General features: G+C 44.4%; 1 protein-coding gene across 1 annotated transcript in view; it reads left to right on the forward strand.

The window, feature by feature from the left end:
* The window catches only part of LOC309556475 (FAST kinase domain-containing protein 3, mitochondrial-like), a gene marked incomplete at both ends in the record, with an annotated part of 318,599 nt that overhangs the window by 211,442 nt on the left and 86,570 nt on the right, over positions 1–20,587 (forward strand). Inside the window, one exon of the mRNA XM_082258933.1 lies at positions 1,415–1,529. Within this exon, the coding sequence (XP_082115059.1) occupies positions 1,415–1,529 (115 nt within the window). The remainder of the gene's footprint in view (positions 1–1,414; positions 1,530–20,587) is intronic.

Here is a 20,587-nt window from a genome sequence, read left to right on the forward strand (position 1 = left end):
GTATATTTCTTTGTCTTAAGACAATTATGTTTTCAAACTATTCATTTTCTACCAGGATAAAATACTATCATTTTGTGAAAACAACTAATATAAAAAGGACCTCTATAGCACTTCTTGCGTGTGAGAATTGCACGAATTGGATCCCATACTTAGAAACTTTAACATCATAATGAAATCGTGACTTAGTGCCGGTTCACACTAGGGCGACCTGTGAGGCGACCTGGTCGCCTCACAGGTCGCCGCAGGTCGCCTCCCATAGGGAAGCTGCGGACCCGTTCTAATAGGAGCGACACAAGTCGCTCCGACCTAGAAAAATGGTCCGGAGTTTCTTTGGGGCGACCCGGAGGCGACCGCCATAGACTTCAATGTTATGAAGTCCGTGGCGGCCGCTCCGAGGTCGCGGCGCGCTGCTCCGAAGTAGCGTCGCTGCAATGTGAACCGGCGCTTTGTCTTCTATGTTTTGTTTTGTTTTTGTTTTTTTGTTTTTTTTGTTGGTTGAAAATGAATTACAGGGTAATTTCTGCTTCTAAAAAAATGTGTTTATAATTTTTTTTCTATTCTTTTTAAGGAGTTTGCAGGGCATTGCACCCACAATCAGCAGATAGTGGGAGCAATATCAGATTTCTGCAAACTCTTACTACTGTTGTCTGACCATACCTCCCGTATGGGCAGACATTTACTGAAGAGCAGGAAGAATCAATGAATTACGAGGGAGCTCACCACTGCCCTTGCAGTTCATTGACATGTTCAAGCCATCTACTGCAGTGTCAGATGGTACTTGTAGTTTGTTCATTCACAGAACTCTGTGAACTGCCATGTTTTTAAATTGTAACAATGGGTGCGGGGAGAGGATGCCCTGCCCACTGTTAGGTGGGGGGGAGGGGTCAGGGGTGCATAGGAAGATTGCTGAATATGTTACATGTTACATCCAGAGGGCTTGATCACTTAAACTTACAAACACTACTTTTACAGGCATTTTAATTTTTTTTATCCCTCTGACTCTAAACCTCCCTCCATTTTATCCAATGTGTCCATGCACACTATAGACGTTTTAGAAGCAGGAACACTTAGTGCCAGGAAAAAACCCCACCAAAGTAAAAAAAATGCTCAAAAGCACATAAATGCATATTAACTCTAGACATGTAATATATTCTAATGGCTATAAAAAACTGACATTCTGGACAAAAGAATGCATTAATGCCAGATGTGTGAATGGGCACACAATTTTTTTTTTTTTTTACAGTGTTTTTCCGCTGCTAAACTCTTGCAGGAGAAAGTGTCCTAGAAAAAACAGTGAGCATGTGGCCTAAATACAAGTGTAACATGTTCAGAAAGGTGAACTTATCCTTTAAAAAAAAAAAAAAACTGTTTGTTTTTAACAATTATCTTTTTTGTTTGTTTTCCTCCCAAACAGAATTGTGCTCTGCATTGATGATGAAAAAAGGTTCTGTGCCAACTGTCGCAACCTTCTTGGAAAAGAATTTATGAAGCAAAGACACTTGCACTTACTTGGTTACCAAGTTGTACAGGTACCAAAAAGTCTTATTGCTCAATATGTTTATTTTCTTTTTTTTCCTTCCTTAAGTTTCTTACTGTAACATTAATTAAATTAACAAAATTACCAAGTGAACATATTGTATATCTGTTTCAATTGTGCTCACATTGTTTATTTTCCATCATTCATGTTTTTACGCAGTACTTTGTAATCTGGTAGTTTTTTTACTCCAACTACTGTATATTATTTTTAGGAATGGTTTTCATATAATGAGCATTGATCAACAGGATCTCCTCTTTTCAATGAATGAGGTCCCTCACTTCTAAAAGTGGGGGTTGTCTGTTACTTTTTGCCCCTCTCTGGGTCACAAATGTCCCAGACTTGTGGGTTGAAACTCTACTTTACTCAAGTTCAAACTCTACTCCCCACCTTTTCTACTCTCAAAACAACCCTAATCTGCCCAAGGACAGTCAGACTTGCAGAATACCCTAAACCGTCTCTTGTCCCACGGAGTAGTTGTGCCAGTATTCCCCCAAGACTGGTTCATAGGATTTTGTTCAAATCTGTTCACTATACCAAAGCCCAACAGGGGTATTTATCCTATTCAGGACCTTAAGTCCCTCAATTTCTGTTGATTGAATTAGATGGACTTGTGTCTTTTTTCAACCCGACAATTAAACAGATACCTTGATATTCCAGAATTTTTTCATGGAATCTGCAAGGTTGGTTATTGCCTCTTTTAGTCCAGGGAAATAACCTGGCATCTATAGACATCAAAGTTTCCTATTTGCGTGTCCCCATTTATCCTTCTTATTGGTGCTTTCTGTGCTTTGAATTGGCAGACGATAATTTTCAGTCTTTTGGTCTCTCCTAGCACCCTTACTCGCCTTTTGTAAGAACTCAGGGAATCTAGGTCATCTTATTGAAGGACTCCTCTCACTTCCAACTGTATGTAAACCTCCACAGCGCAATTAAGATGCTCAAGCCTTTTGGCTGGGTGATCAATTTTTAAATATCTGCTCTCCAGCCTTTTTCTCGCCTACTTGAGTCTGGTCCTGGACACGTGATAAGAAAAGGTTTTTCTTGCAGGGAAGAAAATGCTCTTTCTCACAACTCATGCCTGGGTAAAGTAGGTCAAAGGAACACCCTTGATTAGATTCTCTGAAAGTTCTAGGCCCCATGGTAGTCTCTTTCAAAGCTGTTCCATTTGTGGCCACTCCAGTACATCTGGTTGACCTAAAATAAATATATATTCCTTCTTCCGAATTACCCATATTCCTGTCCAGCCAACCAAGGAACTCTGTATCTTTCTGGATCTCCAACCCAGCCTCAACAATAGTGAAGTCCATCCTCCCTTATCACTGGAAAGTGATTGATAACAACAGATGCCAGTCTTCAGGTGTTGGAAATGTATATTGCATGTGAAATATAAAAACATATATATGTGTGTGTGTGTGTGTGTATATATATATATATAGAAATATATATATATATATATATATATTGTGGGAGATTAGCTCGGTGGCGGGTATGGATGACCCCTTGGGGGGTGCGTTTACACAGGGAGATAGCCGAGAAGTGGTTGCAAACAACAGTTTGGTTTATTCTTGCAATTTACTTCACCCAAGTGCAAGCCTCAAAAACATCAAAATAAAAATAAAACACAAAATAAATCCTTGCCACTTGACAAGTTCTGGCTACCTTTGCAGCCGACACCCTATAGTAATTGGTGAATTTTCTTTTTTTTTTTTTTTTTTTTTTTTTTGATTATAAACGTTTATTAAAAGTAAACATAGAAAATTATACAACGTTAAGTATTGACAGTGAACATTAGAAGTACATTGTGGAAATTATATAACTTACAGCAATGATGTAACATATCACTGTTATACAAAATAATGCAACATACAATAATATATATTGTATATGTATACTATCTTAGAAAAACTTTCGCATTTCACATTCAATTATTCTGATAAAGTGAACGTTCATTATCTAGGGTTTAAATTTAAGTAAAAGTATTAATAACATATGCATTTATGATCAAATAACCGAAATGTCACCTGGCCTGACCAGCTGTATATGTGGGGGGTAAAAGGTGAACACCACCGTTAGATATCCCTTCTGCTTCTAGTGAAACATCCATGCAACCATGCATGGATATCGATTATGTCTCTTGTGTGCATCTATATAAGAACCAGGGGTTCCATTTTGGTCATACAGATGTATAGAGTTTGTTAAAGTGTGATGATACCTTTCCATAGATCTGATGTCCTCTATTCTATGCGTAACCAATGGGAATGGAACGTGAGGCTCTTTCCACTGTCTAGTTATTGCCCATAGCATCGCTACGCAAATTGTGTGGGATAATCTGTTCAGCTGTATGGAGAGATCCGGTATGCTTCTAAACAATAAACAATGCGTTATTGACAAATTGGTGTTCTTATCTGTAACCTTCCTTATCAGATCCATTACTTCTGACCAGGTGTTTTGTATCTTAGGACAGTCCCAGAATGTGTTTCAGAGTGCCCGACTCGTCACAACCTCTAAAACAGTCCGCAGAGACCTCTGGATAAAATTTATTCAACTTTACAGGTGTTAAGTACCATCTAGTATGTAACTTAATCGCCGTTTCCCTCACTCCCAACGATCTGGTAGAGCTCCTCAGGTTAAGCCACATCTTTTGCCAATCACTCACCGAGAGGATCTCTTGCAGTTCTGACTCCCAGTCTGTCATATATTTAAATTTCGTCTCTATGTTACGTAAATTTAGTGTGTTATACATAGTGGAGATATGGCCTTTTCTCAATGGGTTTTTCAGACAGATGTGTTCAAAGGTACTTAAGGGTGCTCCAGAAGGCCGGGAGTGAAGAGATTCAAAGTAGTTTCTAATCAGATCATAATTTCCCTTTTCGGAAGGAGGAATTTGTTTGGTGGATGTTAGTTTTTCAAAAGAATGAAAAATTCCACCATCAAAGAGATCCTGGATAGTGGTCAAATTATTGTCTATCCACCATATAAACTGTTGTGGTGAACAAAAGGCCTCTTTAAATCTTGGGTCGCCCAAAAAAGAGGTGCCTACTGAGGGATCCGAACCTAGGGTATATTTTTTGTTTGCGTATCTCCATATTTTAAGGGCATCTGAAACAACCAAGTTACGAGTAGAAATTTGGCGCATAGGTATCGAGGGATCCCATGGCAATCCAGCCAAATTGAATGGGGCAATAGAATGTTTTTCAAATTCCACCCATGGAGTTTGAGAAGAAAGGTCATGCCAACCTCCCAACTGAGATAGTCTACAACACATATAATATATCCATATCTGAGGTAGACCTAGTCCTCCCGACTGTTGGTGGTGATACAGAATATTTGCCGCATATCTGGGTTTTTTATTACCCCACACAAATTTATTGATAGATGATTGAATTTTGGAAAGATAAGCTTTCGTGATACGTATTGGTATGGCTCGGAAAAGGTAAACTAGTTTAGGCAGAATAGTCATTTTTACGGCTGTAATTTTCCCTAAGAAAGATAGCTGATATGTGGACCATATTTGTAGCAAATTCCGTATTTTAGTTAATAATGGCGGGTAGTTATGTTAGAAGAGAGATTTGTAATCTTTGCATAGATGAATGCCGAGATATGGGATTGTGTCTGTAGCCCACACAAAAGGGAATTTAGATTTCAGAGTCAAGATATCTGATGTTGAGAAATTGATCGGCAATGCAACCGATTTGGACATATTAATACTCAGCCCAGACACCTCTGCAAATTTTTCCAGGCTAGTTAGTAAGTTTGGTATTGAGTTTAGTGGGTCTTGAATAAATAGTAGAGCATCGTCTGCGTATAGGCTCAGTTTATACATTTCAGTGCCTTTATTGTACCCCACAATTCCATCGTGATTTTTCATCGCTATCGAGAGAGGCTCTATAGCTAGAGCGAATAATAAAGGGGATAGGGGGCATCCCTGCCTAGTTCCTCTGCCTAACGGGAAGAAGGATGAGTTGCATCCCGTAAGTCTGATTCTAGTTTTGGGGCATTTATAGAGTGCCTCGAAACCGTTTAGGAACTCATCCACAAGGCCAAACCTGGGGAGAATTCGCTTGAGATATTCCCACGAAACACTATCAAAGGCCTTGTGGATGTCTAGCCCCAATAGCAATAGCAAGAGGTTTGCATCTTGTATAATATTACTCACTAAGCGGATGTTGTCCGTGATTTGTCTTGTTGGGATGAAGCCTGATTGGGATGTAGAGATAAGTTTAGGGATTAAGGCTGAGAGTCTATTTGCTAAAATTTTGCTAAATAACTTGAGGTCATTATTTATAATCGAGATTGGTCTAAAGTTTTGTGGGCTGGAAAGATCTTTATTGGGCTTAGGGAGCAGTACCATATTCGCTAGGGACATTTCTTCAGGGAAGGATTCACCTTTAAGAATTAGATTAAATAGTTGTGACAGTATAGGAGATAAAATATGTGTAAAGGTCTTATAATATAATGCTGTGAATCCGTCTGGCCCAGGTGCCGAGGAGTTACGTAGGGATTTTATAGTTTGAGCTACCTCCACCTCTGTGATCGGCGCGTTTAATGATTCTATATCCTCTGGAGAAAGGGATGGGAGAGGAATATTATCTAGCCATTTTTGTGAGTCCGATGAAGCTGCTGTATGAGGAGGGGAGAGGAGATCTGAATAAAATTTCTCAAAAATTCCCAACACCTCCTTTGGGTGTGAGGTAGTCATACCAGATGTGTTCAATTTGTAAACATGTGGGGGTTTTACTGACTGATTCAGTTTCCTGGCAAGCATCGTGGAAGAGGAGTTTCCGTATAGGAGAAATTTAGCCTTCGTATATCTAAGTGATTTATCCGCATTTTCGGAAAGGATAGTGTTTAGTTCTATACGCTTTGAATCTATTTGTAGTTTGATATTCGGTTCATGTAGGGCATTAAAATTTCTGTATAAATGTTGGAGATCTTTGGTGAGATCTAGAATTTTTGGTAATTGGTGAATTTTCTAAACCAGGTGGAAATGTATCTCCTGTCTGTGACTACATCCACAGATTTACCTGACTTCCTGTCACAATATATATATATGTGTGTGTGTGTGTGTGTGTGTGTATATATACACACACACTATATTGCACATGTAGAAGTCCATTTACACATTAACCAGTTACGAACTGCCCACCGTGTATTCACGTTGGTACTTTGACGTTAAATACTGGGGTATGGCAGCAGATGGCTGCCATAACCCCAGTATTTTTTTTTAAACGGCGGTCCACTTTAACATAAGGGTGGTCCCAGTGGCGGATTCGCTGCGGGATCACCTTTATGGGCGGTGGGAATTATGACCCCCCTCCTCCCGCCGCTTCCCGCTAGTTTTCCGCGCTTTCCGGACCAATCGGTAGCGGGTAAAACAATCCGGTCCACTGTCCCCTCAGGCAAGTCGAGTGAGGGCAAGATGACACTCACTCGACTCTATGGCCTTGGAGGACCGGAGCAATGTATTTTTTTAGTGTAGATGTGGGATCTGAGGTCTTTTTAACCCCAGATCCCACATTAAAGAGGTCCTGTCATGCTTATTTCTATTACAAGGGATGTTAACATTCCTTGTAATAGGAATAAAAGTGATCAAAACATTTAAAAAAAAAACTGTGTAAAAATAAAAGATAAAATAAATAGGAAAAGAATAATGTGCCCCGTCCCCGTTAGCTTGCGCGCACAAGCGAACACATACGCAAGTTGCGCCCGCATATATACCAATAACTCTAGCCCTAGACCTCTGGTAGCCTGTAGACATTTTTAAATCCCTATGGGGATTTTTAAGTACCAATGTTTGTCGCCGTTCCACGAGCGTGCGCAATTTTGAAGCATGACATGTTGGGTATCGATTTACTAACATTATCTTTCTCATTATAGAAAACAATTGGGCTAACTTTACTGTTTTCTTATTTTTTAATTTAAAAAAAAATTTGTTTTTTTCCCCAAAATATTGCGTTGGTAAGACCACTGCGCAAATACGGCATAATAAATAATATTGCAACAATCTTCATTTTATTCTCTAGGGTCTCTGCCAAAAAAATATATATAATGTTTGGGGGTTCTAAGTAATTTTCTAGCAGAAAAAAAAATATTTTTAATTTGTCAACCACAAGTGTCAGAAAAAGGCCCAGTCCAGAAGTGGTTAAAAGGGAAGTCATCAAGATAAGTAGGAACAAAAATAAAATATACTGGCGCAAAGAGGATTTGTGTTGCTCCCTGTGGGTGATAGGACAGGGCGGGTGGCCAAGAGCAAACAATATCATACATTAATGCATGTGTGATCATTTAAGCATGACAAGTCTGATGCAACGGGTAATAGTTCATAAGGAAAAAGTGCATCAAAATCCATCAATGTATGTCAAGACTTATGCAATGATTATTGCTTTGTTGATAGGAGATGGGTGCTGGCTCATGTGATGGCTGCTCTATGTTCAAGCAAGAAGGGGCTTGTTCAGTAACTGGAGGAAAACAAAAAGCGCCATCTGAGTGCAGCATAAAGTGTTTATTATGGCAGAAGAAACATAGTTACTCACACTTTAGTATAGAGTGTGCTTCAGGCTCAAATAATCAATCCAAATGTCAGAATCCCCGATCCTTGGACGCGGCTGATATGTGTCAGCCTCTCCACGGCTCAGCAGACTGTCCAGCGGCTTCTCCTGTGCTTGACTTCCGGGTGCAGGGGGGTTGCCAAGGTGACCAAGATCAAGATTAGTAGGGTTGGAAGACTATTCTTAATGTAATTCTAGACCACCTGTAATTACAAAAATGTTGGTTGGCCAAATGGGAAATTTTTTACTGTTCTGTGTAATGAGGGTTGCAAACACTAAAGTTGACCTTAATTGTTATTTCCAGTAACTGCAAATAGGGTCTTTCTCTATCGTTCATTGACGGACGCAGTCTCTGTTCTTCATAATAGTAGACTTATACTACCCCCTTCAGGAGTAGGACACTAGGCAGAAAAAAAGTTCTGACTATGCCTATGGGCAGTTCCAGGAGGTATATTCCCTCTCTCTGCTATAGGATGTCAGTTTTATTCTGTCTAGTAATGAGTAAGGAAGTTGTGCCTTCATTGGAGCACTCCAGAAGTAAATCTGTTGGCATTTCGGATCAACAGAAAAGTGCAGAGATTTGTGGCCCGCTCTTGGGACCCTCTGGCAGACACCACAGATGCGCTGGTGGCTCCGTGGGGTCAGTATCAGCTGATGTGTGTCTTTCCTCCTCTCAAGTTGATGCCAAAATATCTTCGCAGGATCGAGGCAGAGGGGATTCCGGTCATCCTTGTGGCTCCAGACTGGCCTCGCCGAGTTTGGTACGCCGACCTGGTCAGGCTAGTCACAGACGTTATAAAACGATAAACAAACACAAGGGCGCACCGGCCTAGTGCAGTATCCTTTAAACAGGTTTATTAAAATAATGAATTAAAAATACTCACAAACGAGTTCTTGATAAAAAGCACATCAAACAAAGTATAAAATCCTCAGCATCGAGATCGGGATTGGATCGTCCCCCAAAGCTGTACAGGCTTACGCGTTTTGAGGCAGCGCCTCTTCTTCAGAACCTGAAGAGCATGTCTAAACCCATGCTTTATATAATGAGCAATGAACTATGACTCAGTGAATCAGGTATAATTAGGCAGGGTCACTCCCACTCCAGGGCTTGTGCATGAGGTTCCCACCCACAAACTCCCATCTATTATGGATAGAGTCATAACCCCAGAAGCTGGGGAGGGCACAATCATAGGTAATACTCAGGTAGGATCTGTGTGGTTAGATTTATGTAAACTTGCTATAGTACACGAATAGTATACACATATGTATAAATATATATAGAAAAATTCAGGTATAGACCGCACCAAGCTTCCCACAGATAAGCTTGATGCAGGCAATTACCCTTATCCTCATTATGCGGCCCCTGACGAAAATTCTCCTCCCTCATATCACCAGGTAGCACCCCTATCAAGATGTCTCATGAGCACAACTTCTCACACCACAATCTAGGGACAATTGAAAATATTGAAAGTGATGCTCCACAAGTGGGCTGTATTACTTACTGTACACCACATTCAGTATGGGAAAATTATATTGATTATTATTAGTAGAGGTGTACTCAGTATTGATGAATAGAGTTGAGCGGACACCAGGATGTCCGTGTGCGGCGGGTTCGGCCGAACTTTAAAAAAAAGTCCGGGTCCGTGTCCCGGACTTTTGCCGAACTTTTCCCGGACACCGAACCCCATTGAAGTCAATGGGGACCCGAACTTTCAGGCACTAAAATGGCTCTAAAACACCAATGGAAAGGGCTGGAGTGCTGCAAATGGCAGCAAAACATAGTTAAGACCATGGCGTGTGTTCTGCAAACAAATGTGGATAGGGAAATAACTTAAAACAACAAAAAAAACCAGAAAAATAAAACAATGTTCTTCATCTCTGAAGGACGAGGCCCATATGGAGTAGGAGGGAGGTTGAGGTGGTGGTGGATGTGGCGGTGTCATAGGCGTGCGCACAGGGTGTGGCGGGTGTACCTGGGCACACCCTAATCACCTAGGGCACATAGCATTATCGCTCTGTTTGCCAGTGAGGAGATGGGAAAGATCTCCCTCGGACCTGCTCTGCTCTATTTCTCTTTGCCAGCAGGGAGAGTAATGTATCGGGGCCATGTACATGTAGGCGAACACATGCATGTGTATTTAAACTTTGGGGTGCACACCCTAATGCAATAGGCTGCGCACACCTATGGGCGATGTAGGTGGAAGCGGCGGTGGAGGAGGACCAGGACCGGATTAAGAGCATCATGGGCTTGGTGCTGAGGATTTTGAAGGGCCTTAAGGGCCGTGCCTTGGCATGCACCCAGAGGAGGAAGGGTGCAGCCATGCATGCCTAATTTAACATGGGATGCTGTCTCTGAAGCCCATAAACACATCCATGCATCGGCAACTGTCCCTCCTTGTCCGGCCTTCGTGCTGTGTGGGGAGGTTCTGAGGGAGCTGCCTGGGGAAGCGAGCATAGAAGCCAGACTTCTGTGTTTACAAGTGACAGAAGAGCGGTAACAGTGAATATGGCCAACCCAGGGCCTATATAAAGGTAGGAGCCTGGAGCTGCAGCTCCAATAGCCCCTACGTTAATCTGGCCCTGAGGAGGACGAGGTAGCCAACACTGCTTCTTTTCAGAAATTTTAAATGAGGGTACACCCCAAAAGAGTGAGAAAGAGCAAAAATAGAACAATGGCTGGGTAAGGTCGGTATCCATCACTATTCTGCACAAGGTACGGAAAAGTCCCGTGGGATCCATGCCTGGTTCATTTTAATGAACGTGAGCTTGTCCACATTGTCTCTGGACAGGCAGCTGCGCTTGTCTGTGATAACGCCCCCAGCCGTGCTAAATACCCGTTCAGATAATACACTGGCTGCAGGGCACGCCAGCACCTCCAAGGCGTAAAGGGCAAGCTCAGGCCATGTGCCCAACTTGGAGACCCAGAAGTTGAACGGGGCAGACCCGTCATTCAGTACGTCTAGGCGTGTGCACACATACTGCTCCACCATGTTGGTGAAATGCTGCCTCCTGCTAAGACGTTCCATATGAGCTGCTGGTGCTGCTGTTTGTTGTGGCGTGCTGACAAAGCTTTTCCACATTTCGGCCATGCTAACCCTGCCTTCTGAGGTGCTGGCGGTGCCCTGGTTGCGTTGGCGACCTCTTCCTCCTCCTCTGCCTTGTGCTTCCACTGTGGCCCCGCTGTCAGGTGGGAATGCCAGCAGCATCGCGTCTACCAGCGTGCGCTTGTACTCGTGCATCTTGCGATCGCGCTCCAGTGAGTGAATTAAAGACGGTACATTGTCCTTGTAACGGGGATCCAGCAGCGTGGCCACCCAGTAATCAGCACAAGTTAGAATGTGGGCAACTCGGCAGTCGTTGTGGAGACACTGCAGCATGTAATCGCTCATGTGTGCCAGGCTGCCCAGAGGCAACAAAAGGCTGTCCTCTGTGGGAGGTGTATCGTCTGTGTCCTCTGTATCCCCCCAGCCACGCACCAGTGATGGCCATGAGCTGGCCTGGGTGCCACCCTGCTGTGAACATGGTTCCATCTCCTCCTCCAGCTCCTCCTCCTCATCCTCCTCATCCTCCAGAACTGTGCCCCTGCTGGACAATTGTGTTCCTGGCGTTTGTGTGTGCAGGAAACCACCCTCGGAGCCCCTTGTGAATGACTGCCCTGAAAGCCTTGGAAATGTTACCTCTTCATCCTCCTCCTCATCCTGTGCCACATCCTCTTCCATCATCGCCCGAATTGTTTTTTCAAGGAGGCATAGAAGTGGGATAGTTAAGCTGACAACGGCGTCATCGGCACTGGCCATGTTGGTGGAGTACTCAAAACAGCGCAACAAGGCACACAGGTCTCGCATGGAGGCCCAGTTATTGGTGGTGAAGTGGTGCTGTTCCGCAGAGCGACTCAAGCGTGCGTGCTGCAGCTGAAACTCCACTATGGCCTGCTGCTGCTCGCACAGTCTTTCCAGCATGTGCAAGGTGGAGTTCCACCTTGTGGGTACGTCACATATGAGGCGGTGAGCGGGAAGGCCGAAGTTACGCTGCAGCGCTGATAGGCGAGCAGCAGCAGGGTGAGAACGCCGAAAGTGCGCACAGACGGCCCGCACTTTCTGTAGCAGCTCTGACATATCGAGGTAGTTTTTAAGGAACCTCAGCACCACCAAATTCAGCACATGCGCCAGGCAAGGGATGTGCGTCAAACCGGCTAGGCCCAGAGTTGCTATGAGATTTCGCCCGTTATCGCACACCACCAGGCCGGGCTTGAGGCTCGCTGGCAGCAACCACTCATTTGTCTGCTGTTCCATGCTTCTCCACAACTCCTGCGCGGTGTGTGGTTTTTCCCCCAAACAGGCAAGTTTTAAAACTGCCTGCTGTCGTTTACCCCTGGCCGTGCTGAAGTTGGTGGTGAAGGTGTTACGCTGTCCGGATGAGGAGGCGGTAGAGGATGAGGAAGCGGAGTAGGAGGAGTTAGGAACAGGAGGCAAACTGAAGCGCCCTGCAATCCTCGGTGGTGGAAGGACATGCGCCAAATTGCTATCCGCCTCAGGCCCATCCGCCACTGCATTTACCCAGTGTGCCATTAGGGAGATATAACGCCCCTGACCGTGCTTACTGGTCCACGTATCGGTAGTTAGGTGGACCTTGGCACAGATGGCGTTGCGCAGTGCACACCTGATTTTTTCCCCCACTTGGTTGTGCAGGGAAGGGATGGCTTGCCTGGAAAAGTAGTGGCGGCTGGGCACGACGTACTGTGGGACAGCCACCGACATAAGGTTTTTAAAACTGTGCGTCTCAACCAGACGGAATGACAGCATTTCAAAGGCCAAGAAAAGGGGTCAGAGGCATATCCCGGGAAATTATAGGCCTGTCAGTCTGACATCAGTAGTATGTAAACTTCTGGAGGGGATGATAAGGGACTATATCGTAGAGTTTGCTAAGGACAACAGCATCATCAGTAGTAACCAGCACGGGTTTACAAATGGGCGTTCTTGTCAAACCAATCTCTTAACATTCTACGAGGAGGTGAGCTGTGAGCTAGATAGGGGCAGACCAGTGGATGTGGTGTACTTGGATTTCGCTAAGGCGTTCGATACAGTTCCCCATAAGCGCTTAATTTATAAAATAAGATCTGCAGGTATCGACAGCAGGATTTGCTCTTGGATACGGAACTGGCTAAAAGGGTGTGTCCAAAGGGTGGTAATAAACAGTGCATACTCAGACTGGTCTGAGCTAGTAAGCGGGGTCCCCCAAGGCTCAGTCCTAGGACCAACCACGTTGCGCTTTAACCTCAGGCAACGTGGGGGGTCCTTTACTGTTAGGGCTACAAGATTGTGGAATTCTCTACCACAAGAGGTGGTTTCTGCAGGTAGTATGGTGGCTTTCAAAAGACTTCTAGACGTACATCTCAAGGATCAGAACATTCAGGGGTATGCGAGATGATTACAGCCACACACACCTACACAGGTTGAACTGGATGGACTATTGTCTTTATTCAACCTCACCTACTATGTAACTATGTAAGAATTTTGAAATGCTGGCATTCAGGGCCAGGGATCGCGGGTGGGTAGGGGGGTACTTCCTCTTCCTCTCAAGTGTTTGGGAGATGGAAAGCTGAACGCTTCTACGGGACATTGTGGAGATGGTTGGTGACCTAGGTGGTGGTGTTGCTGACAGGTCGTCTGTTTGCGGGGTGGCAGGTGCCGGTATCACTACAGATGTGGCTGGAGCGGCCGAGACTGCAGCAGAAGAGGAAGCAGGATGAGCCAGAGACGTTTCTTGGTTTTGAAGGTGTCTACTCCACTGCAGCTCGTGCTTTGCACTTAGATGCCTGATCATGCAGGTTGTGCTCAGTTTGAGAAGGTTTATGCCTCGCTTCAGGCTCTGATTGCACAGGGTGCAAACCACTCGTGTCCTGTCATCAGCAAATTTTCTAAAGAACTTCCACGCTAGAGAACTCCTTTGAGCTGACTTTGGTGCGCTCGTTCCCTTGCTGCGTTGGGCAGTAGCAGGCGTAGTGTCTAGGGCACGGCCGCTCCGCTTCTGCACCCTGCTCCCTCTTCTGCTCTGCTGTTGGCTCTGTGCGACCACCGCCTCTTCCTCCAAACTACTCAGGTCACCTGCATGACCTTCATTCCATGTGGGGTCGAGGACCTCATCGTCCTCCACATCATCTTCCACCCAGTCTTCACCCCTGCCCTCCTTGTCGGTCTCCACAATTCTGAACGCCGCACCTGCGTTTCGTCATCGGAGACATGCTGCGATGGTCCTTGCATGTACTCATCTTGAGAAATAAGTGGTTGGGCATTGCTGCACTCAATCTCTTCCTCTTCTGGGGCAGGGCTAGGTGGATGGCCCTGGGAAACCCTGCTGACAGAGTCCTCAAAAAGAACAAGAGACTGCTGTATGGCTTGGGGCTCAGACTGCTTGCCTGATTTGCAAGGGGGTGAGGTGAAAGACGGTTGGACATCGGCTGCAGGTGCCAACTCTGACCTTTCTGCAGTAGACTGGGTGGGAGACAATGTGAAGGAACTGGAGGCAGTGTCAGCAGCAAACCAATCTACTATCGCCTCAACGTGTTCTGGCCTCATCACTTCTAGAGGCGTATGATGCCCTACCAAATACTGATGCAGGTTCTGTCGCCTACTAACACTTGAGGAAGGTGTTTCACTTGTGCGTGTAGCTGGCACAGATCGACCACGTCCTCTCCTTGCAACAGGAGCTCTACCAGCAGCACCACGACCCAGGCCACGGCCCCTATTTGACTGTCTCCTCATATTTCTGTAATTTAAGATCTTGCCCTAGAAAGGTGTTTATTGAATAGCGGAACAAAACAACAACAGTATCGCACGGTTGTATCTCACAGTCAAATATGCAAACTATGCCGCAATTTAATGTTTTTTACCCCAAAAGGGTGTATATTGAATAGCGAAATAGGATAAAAAACGGTGTATCTCACACGTACAAACACAGACTAGGCCCCGATTAAAATTTTTTGTACCCTAAAGGGAGGAAGAGGAGTAGGAGGAGTTGGGAACAGGAGGCAAACTGAAGCGCCCTGCAATCCTTGGCGGTGGAAGGAGATGCGCCAAACAAATTTAAAAGGTGTATCTCACACGTACCGATACAGACTATGCCGTAATTTAATTTTTTACACTCCAAAAGGGTGTATATTGAATAGCGGAATAGGAAAAATTTAATAATACGGTGTATCTCACACGTACAAACACAGACTAGGCCCCGATTACAATTTTTTGTACCCTAAAGGCAGGATGAGGAAGAGGAGTAGGAGGAGTTGGGAACAGGAGGCAAACTGAAGCGCCCTGCAATCCTTGGCGGTGGAAGGAGATGCGCCAAACAAATTTAGAAGGTGTATCTCACACGTACCGATACAGACTATGCCGTAATTTAATTTTTTACACTCCAAAAGGGTGTATATTGAATAGCGGAATAGGAAAAATGTAATAATACGGTGTATCTCACACGTACAAACACAGACTAGGCCCCAATTACAATTTTTTGTACCCTAAAGGCAGGATGAGGAAGAGGAGTAGGAGGAGTTGGGAACAGGAGACAAACTAAAGCGCCCTGCAATCCTCGGCTGTAGAAGGAGATGCGCCAAACAAATTTAAAAAGGTGTATCTCACATGTACCGATACAGACTATCCCGCAATTTAATTTTTTACACTCAAACAGGGTGTATATTGAATAGCGGAATAGGACATATTTTACAAAACAGTATATCTCACACGTACAAACACAAACTAGGCCCCGATTACAATTTTTTGTACCCTAAAGGCAGGATGAGGAGTAGGAGGAGTTCGGAACAGGCAGGAGGCAGACTGAAGCACCCTCAAATCCTCGGCAGTATGAGATGCGCCCCAAAAATTGGAAAGGTGTATCTCACACGTACCAACACAGACTATCCCGCAATTTAATTGATACCCAAAGGTTTTTATTGAATAGCGGAATAGAAAATATGATCAAAAAAAGTGTATGTATCTCACACGTACAGAACCACACTAGGCCCCAATTACTATTGTTTGTACCCCTAAAGGCAGGATGAGGAGTAGGAGGAGTTTGGAACAGGCAGCACCCTCAAATCTTCAGAAGTATGAGATGAACCCCAAACACTTGGAAAGGTGTATCTCACACGTACCAACACAGACTATCCCGCAATTGAATTGATACCCAAAGGTTTTTATTGAATAGCGGAATAGAAAATATGATCAAAAAAAGTGTATGTATATCACACGTACAGAACCACACTAGGCCCCAATTACTATTGTTTGTACCCCTAAAAGGCAGGATGAGGAGTAGGAGGAGTTTGGAACAGGCAGCATCCTCAAATCTTCAGAAGTATGAGATGAACCCCAAAAACTTGGAAAGGTGTATCTCACACGTACCAACACAGACTATCCCGCAATTTAATTGATACCCAAAGGTTTTTATTGAATAGCGGAATAGAAAATATGATATAAAATTGGTGTGATTTATCAATAGCACATGATGTGAACAGCAGTGTCTTATATCATTCAGCTCTGCTGCAGGCCACAATTTAATTTTTTTTAACCCAAGGCTGTATATTGAATAGTGGAATAGAAAAAAGTGTATGATTTTTGAAACCACTCAATAATAGCACATGTGAACTGAACACTGAACACAGCAGTGTATGATCAGAGTCAGCACAGCACAGCTGAAAGACATACGCTGCACACAGTGACTGATAGAAAAATACTTTTCTCCCTCCTCCTCAGTGGGCAAAAAAGATTGTGTTCACTGCACCACACACACAGCAAAATCGATGTGGACCACTGACACCTGCCTATCTCCAGCCTCTCCCTAAAAGGATTGATAAGATTGGTCACTGCAAACCCCCCCACACAGCAATATCGATTGTAGAACACACTGTCTGACCCTAAAAATCAGCAGCCTCTCTCCCTAAAAGGATTGATAAGATCGTTTACTGCAAACCCCACCCCACACAGCAATATCGATTGTAGAACACACTGTCTGACCCTAAAAATCTGCATCCTCTCTCCCTAAAAGGATTGATAAGATCGGTCACTGCAAACCCCACCCCACACAGCAATATCAATTGTAGAACACACTGTCTGACCCTAAAAATCAGCAGCCTCTCTCCCTAAAAGGATTGATAAGATCGTAGATCGGTCACTGCAAACCCCCCCCACACAGCAAAATCGATCGTAGAAAACTGACCCTAAAAATCAGTAGCCTCGCCCTAAAATGCCTACAACTCGCCCTGCCTAACACACTCTGACCTGTCCCTCAATTCTATTCGGACATAAATGAGTTTTGCCTGCCTGTCTGTCCCTAATCAGCAGCCAGCACGTATAATGTGTGCTCTGTCCCTGAACTACACAGCAGAATGACGCCGCAGCGGCGCTGGCTCGAACTTATAAAGACTTGGTCACATGCTTCAGATAGCCAATCACAGCTACTAATACATTTGTAGGCATGGCTGGGATGGCTTAAGGCACACCAGTAAAACGTTTGTTGATTGGCTGTTGAAAGCCCGCCATGAAAAGCGCGCCAATGCATACAAAACCCGGAAATAAAACGACCGAACACAGATTTTTACCCGAATATACAGTAAAGTTTTCGGGTCTGTGTTCGGGTAACAAAAAAACAATTATTCGGTACGAACACGAATAATACAGTCCGTGTTCGCTCAACCCTATTGATGAACACTTTGGGCTCCCCGCACACATGCCCTGGGTATACACATGCATTGGTAAATACATGACTGTATTAATCGACCGATTAACCCCTGTGATTGTATTACATACTTCTAAGGATAACAATAGCAATTGCTGTATTTTAAATTAGTATAAATGAGGTAGCTGGACCACCCTTCTAGCACCTGCACTCTAGAGCAACTACCATTGGCATACGAGCTTGCAAAGGATGAGGGCTAAAAGTAATACCTATGCCAAAACCAGCAAATGTTAAATACTGTGACTGGATGTTATCATATAACAGTGGTCTGCCAGTGTAAGCCATAGGCCTATATACATGTGTGTATATACATACACATGTGCGCAAGGCCATACATGCATGCAAACGCCTATGCACACGCATGGTCACACACGCATGGCCTTATGCACACCTTCCCTGTTTCCCAGAGTGTAACTGAAACAACCCTCCCTTTCCCGCAAGGGGAGATACACTGTAGAGGATGTGAAGTGAAAATCATACTTCTTACTCTGGAAGGGGCCAGGGGTAGTCCAGGTGTGCAATACACATAGGACAAGGAAACCAAAAAAAAGAGAGGGGGGGGGGGGGGAGAAAAAATGACAAGCAGCTGGCACACCCAAAAAACGGGCGTGTTTCATCACACCACAACTGTTCGTATTCCCATTCAACTCCCCTAAGCTGATTAAAGGATCCCATGAACCTCTAGGTCCTCATTCAACCCCCCTGGAGCCATAGATCCTAGGGTGAAGATCCAAAAGGTTTCCCTTTTGCACAGCCTTTGGAACCTGGCACCATCATCATATTGGCTACAAATTTCCTCAATTCCAAAGACCTTAAGCCCAGACGGATCACCATTGTGGCATTCACGAAAGTGTTTCGGGACCGAGTAGTTGGTACGCTCCTTCTTCATGTCTTTGCATAAGATATTGCTCTTATGTTCCCCGAACCTAACTCTTAGGGGGCGTATCGTGCGCCCCACATAGGTCAAACCACAAGGGCAGAGGAGACCATATATGACCTAATTCGTCCCACAGTTGATAAACTATTTGACCTTGTGGACACGACCGTCCAGTCCTGATACATCCCGTTTCCTATGCGATATGAATGCACACCAGCCACAGTTCTTCACACCGCACCTATAGTTTCCAACTTGATCAAAGATGGTATACCAGGGATTGTTCGTAGAGATGCCTTTATTCTCCTGTATCTTCCATACTCTGCTTGGCGCAATCTTACCCCTTAGATCCATTGGCTTCCTAAACACCACCTCTGGTTTTTCCGGGAGGACCTCTCTAAGTGCTGTATCTTGCCTCAAGATTCTCCAGTTGCGTTCCAGTACTCTTTGGATATCAAACGCTTTGGTGTTATAGCTGTGCTGAACCGGATCCCTTCTGGTCCTGTCTTTTTCTTACCATTACCCAAGCTTTTGGACAGAGAGGTGATGTTCTTGGATGATGGGTGGATCCTACGAGTACCATCATCGCCATAGAGTAGCCAATATTTCATGAAGGCTTCCTCGATCAATTCTTCCTTGTACCCTTTTTCTAGGATTTTTTTCTTAAGGGTCTCACCCTGTTCCTCAAAGTCGACCCTCCTAGTACATGTTCTATGCAGCCTGCAGTATTGGCCAAAGGGTACATTTTTTATCCATCTCGGATGGTGGTTGCTACTGGCGATTAGATAGGAGTTTCCTCCGCTGCGTTTGAAGTGAGTCTTGGAAATAATACTCCCATCAGTTTCACCCTGGAGCTCGAGATCCAGGAAAACCAAATCGGTGTCGCTGATCCCATGTGTAAAAGATATCCCATAGGTATTAATTTCACAATGGTGCAAGAATCCTTCAAGTTCCTCGGCTGATCCGTCCCAGATGATCAAAATGTCACCTATGTACCTGGCGTAGAGGACGAGGTTCATTTTGTAAGGGTTATTGTTCCAAATGGAGTCCTTCTTACTTGCCTGAAAAATTCTCCCACATAGGTGAAATAATTGTGTGTTAGAGTGTACTCTATGGACTGGACAAGGAAAGAGGCCTGCGGTTACTGCGGCCAAGATAGTATTCGACAGCCAGTAAGCCATACTTGTGTTCAATGGATGTATACAAGGATACAACATCCAGAGAGACCCATTTGTATTGCTTGTTCCAACGAATGGGTGCTAGAATCTCCAGCATGTGGCCTGAGTCCCTAACATATGATTGCAATTCCGTCACTAGGTCTTGAAGAAAATAGTCTATATAGCATCCCAAATTGCTAGTAATGCTGTCTATCCCAGCAATTATAGGTCTGCCTCGAGGATTCAGCGCATCCTTGTGGACCTTCGGTATGTGATAGAAATGGGGGGTGTTCGGATGTTGTCGGAGCAAGAATAGATATAAATTTTTCGTGATAATTCTATCATTCACCGCTCTATCCAGAAGTGCCTTCAAAGAGTTTAGGAAGCCAATGAATCTAAGGAGTAAGATTGCGCCAAGCAGAGTATGGAAGATACAGGAGAATAAAGGCATCTCTACGAACAATCCCTGGTATACCATCTTTGATCAAGTTGGAAACTATAGGTGCGGTGTGAAGAACTGTGGCTGCTGTGCATTCACGTCGCAAAGGAAACGGGATGTATCGGGACTGGACGGTCGTGTCCACAAGGTCAAACAGTTTATCAACTGTGGGACGAATTTTGTCATATATGGTCGTCTCTGCCCTTGTGGTTTGACCTATGTGGGGCGCACGATACGCCCCCTAAGAGTTAGGTTCGGGAAACATAAGAGCAATATCTTATGCAAAGACATGAAGAAGGAGCATACCAA

This window comes from Pelophylax lessonae, assembly GCF_965119305.1.
Source record: "Pelophylax lessonae genome assembly, chromosome: 5".
In the NCBI taxonomy this organism is placed as follows: Eukaryota; Metazoa; Chordata; class Amphibia; order Anura; family Ranidae; genus Pelophylax; species Pelophylax lessonae.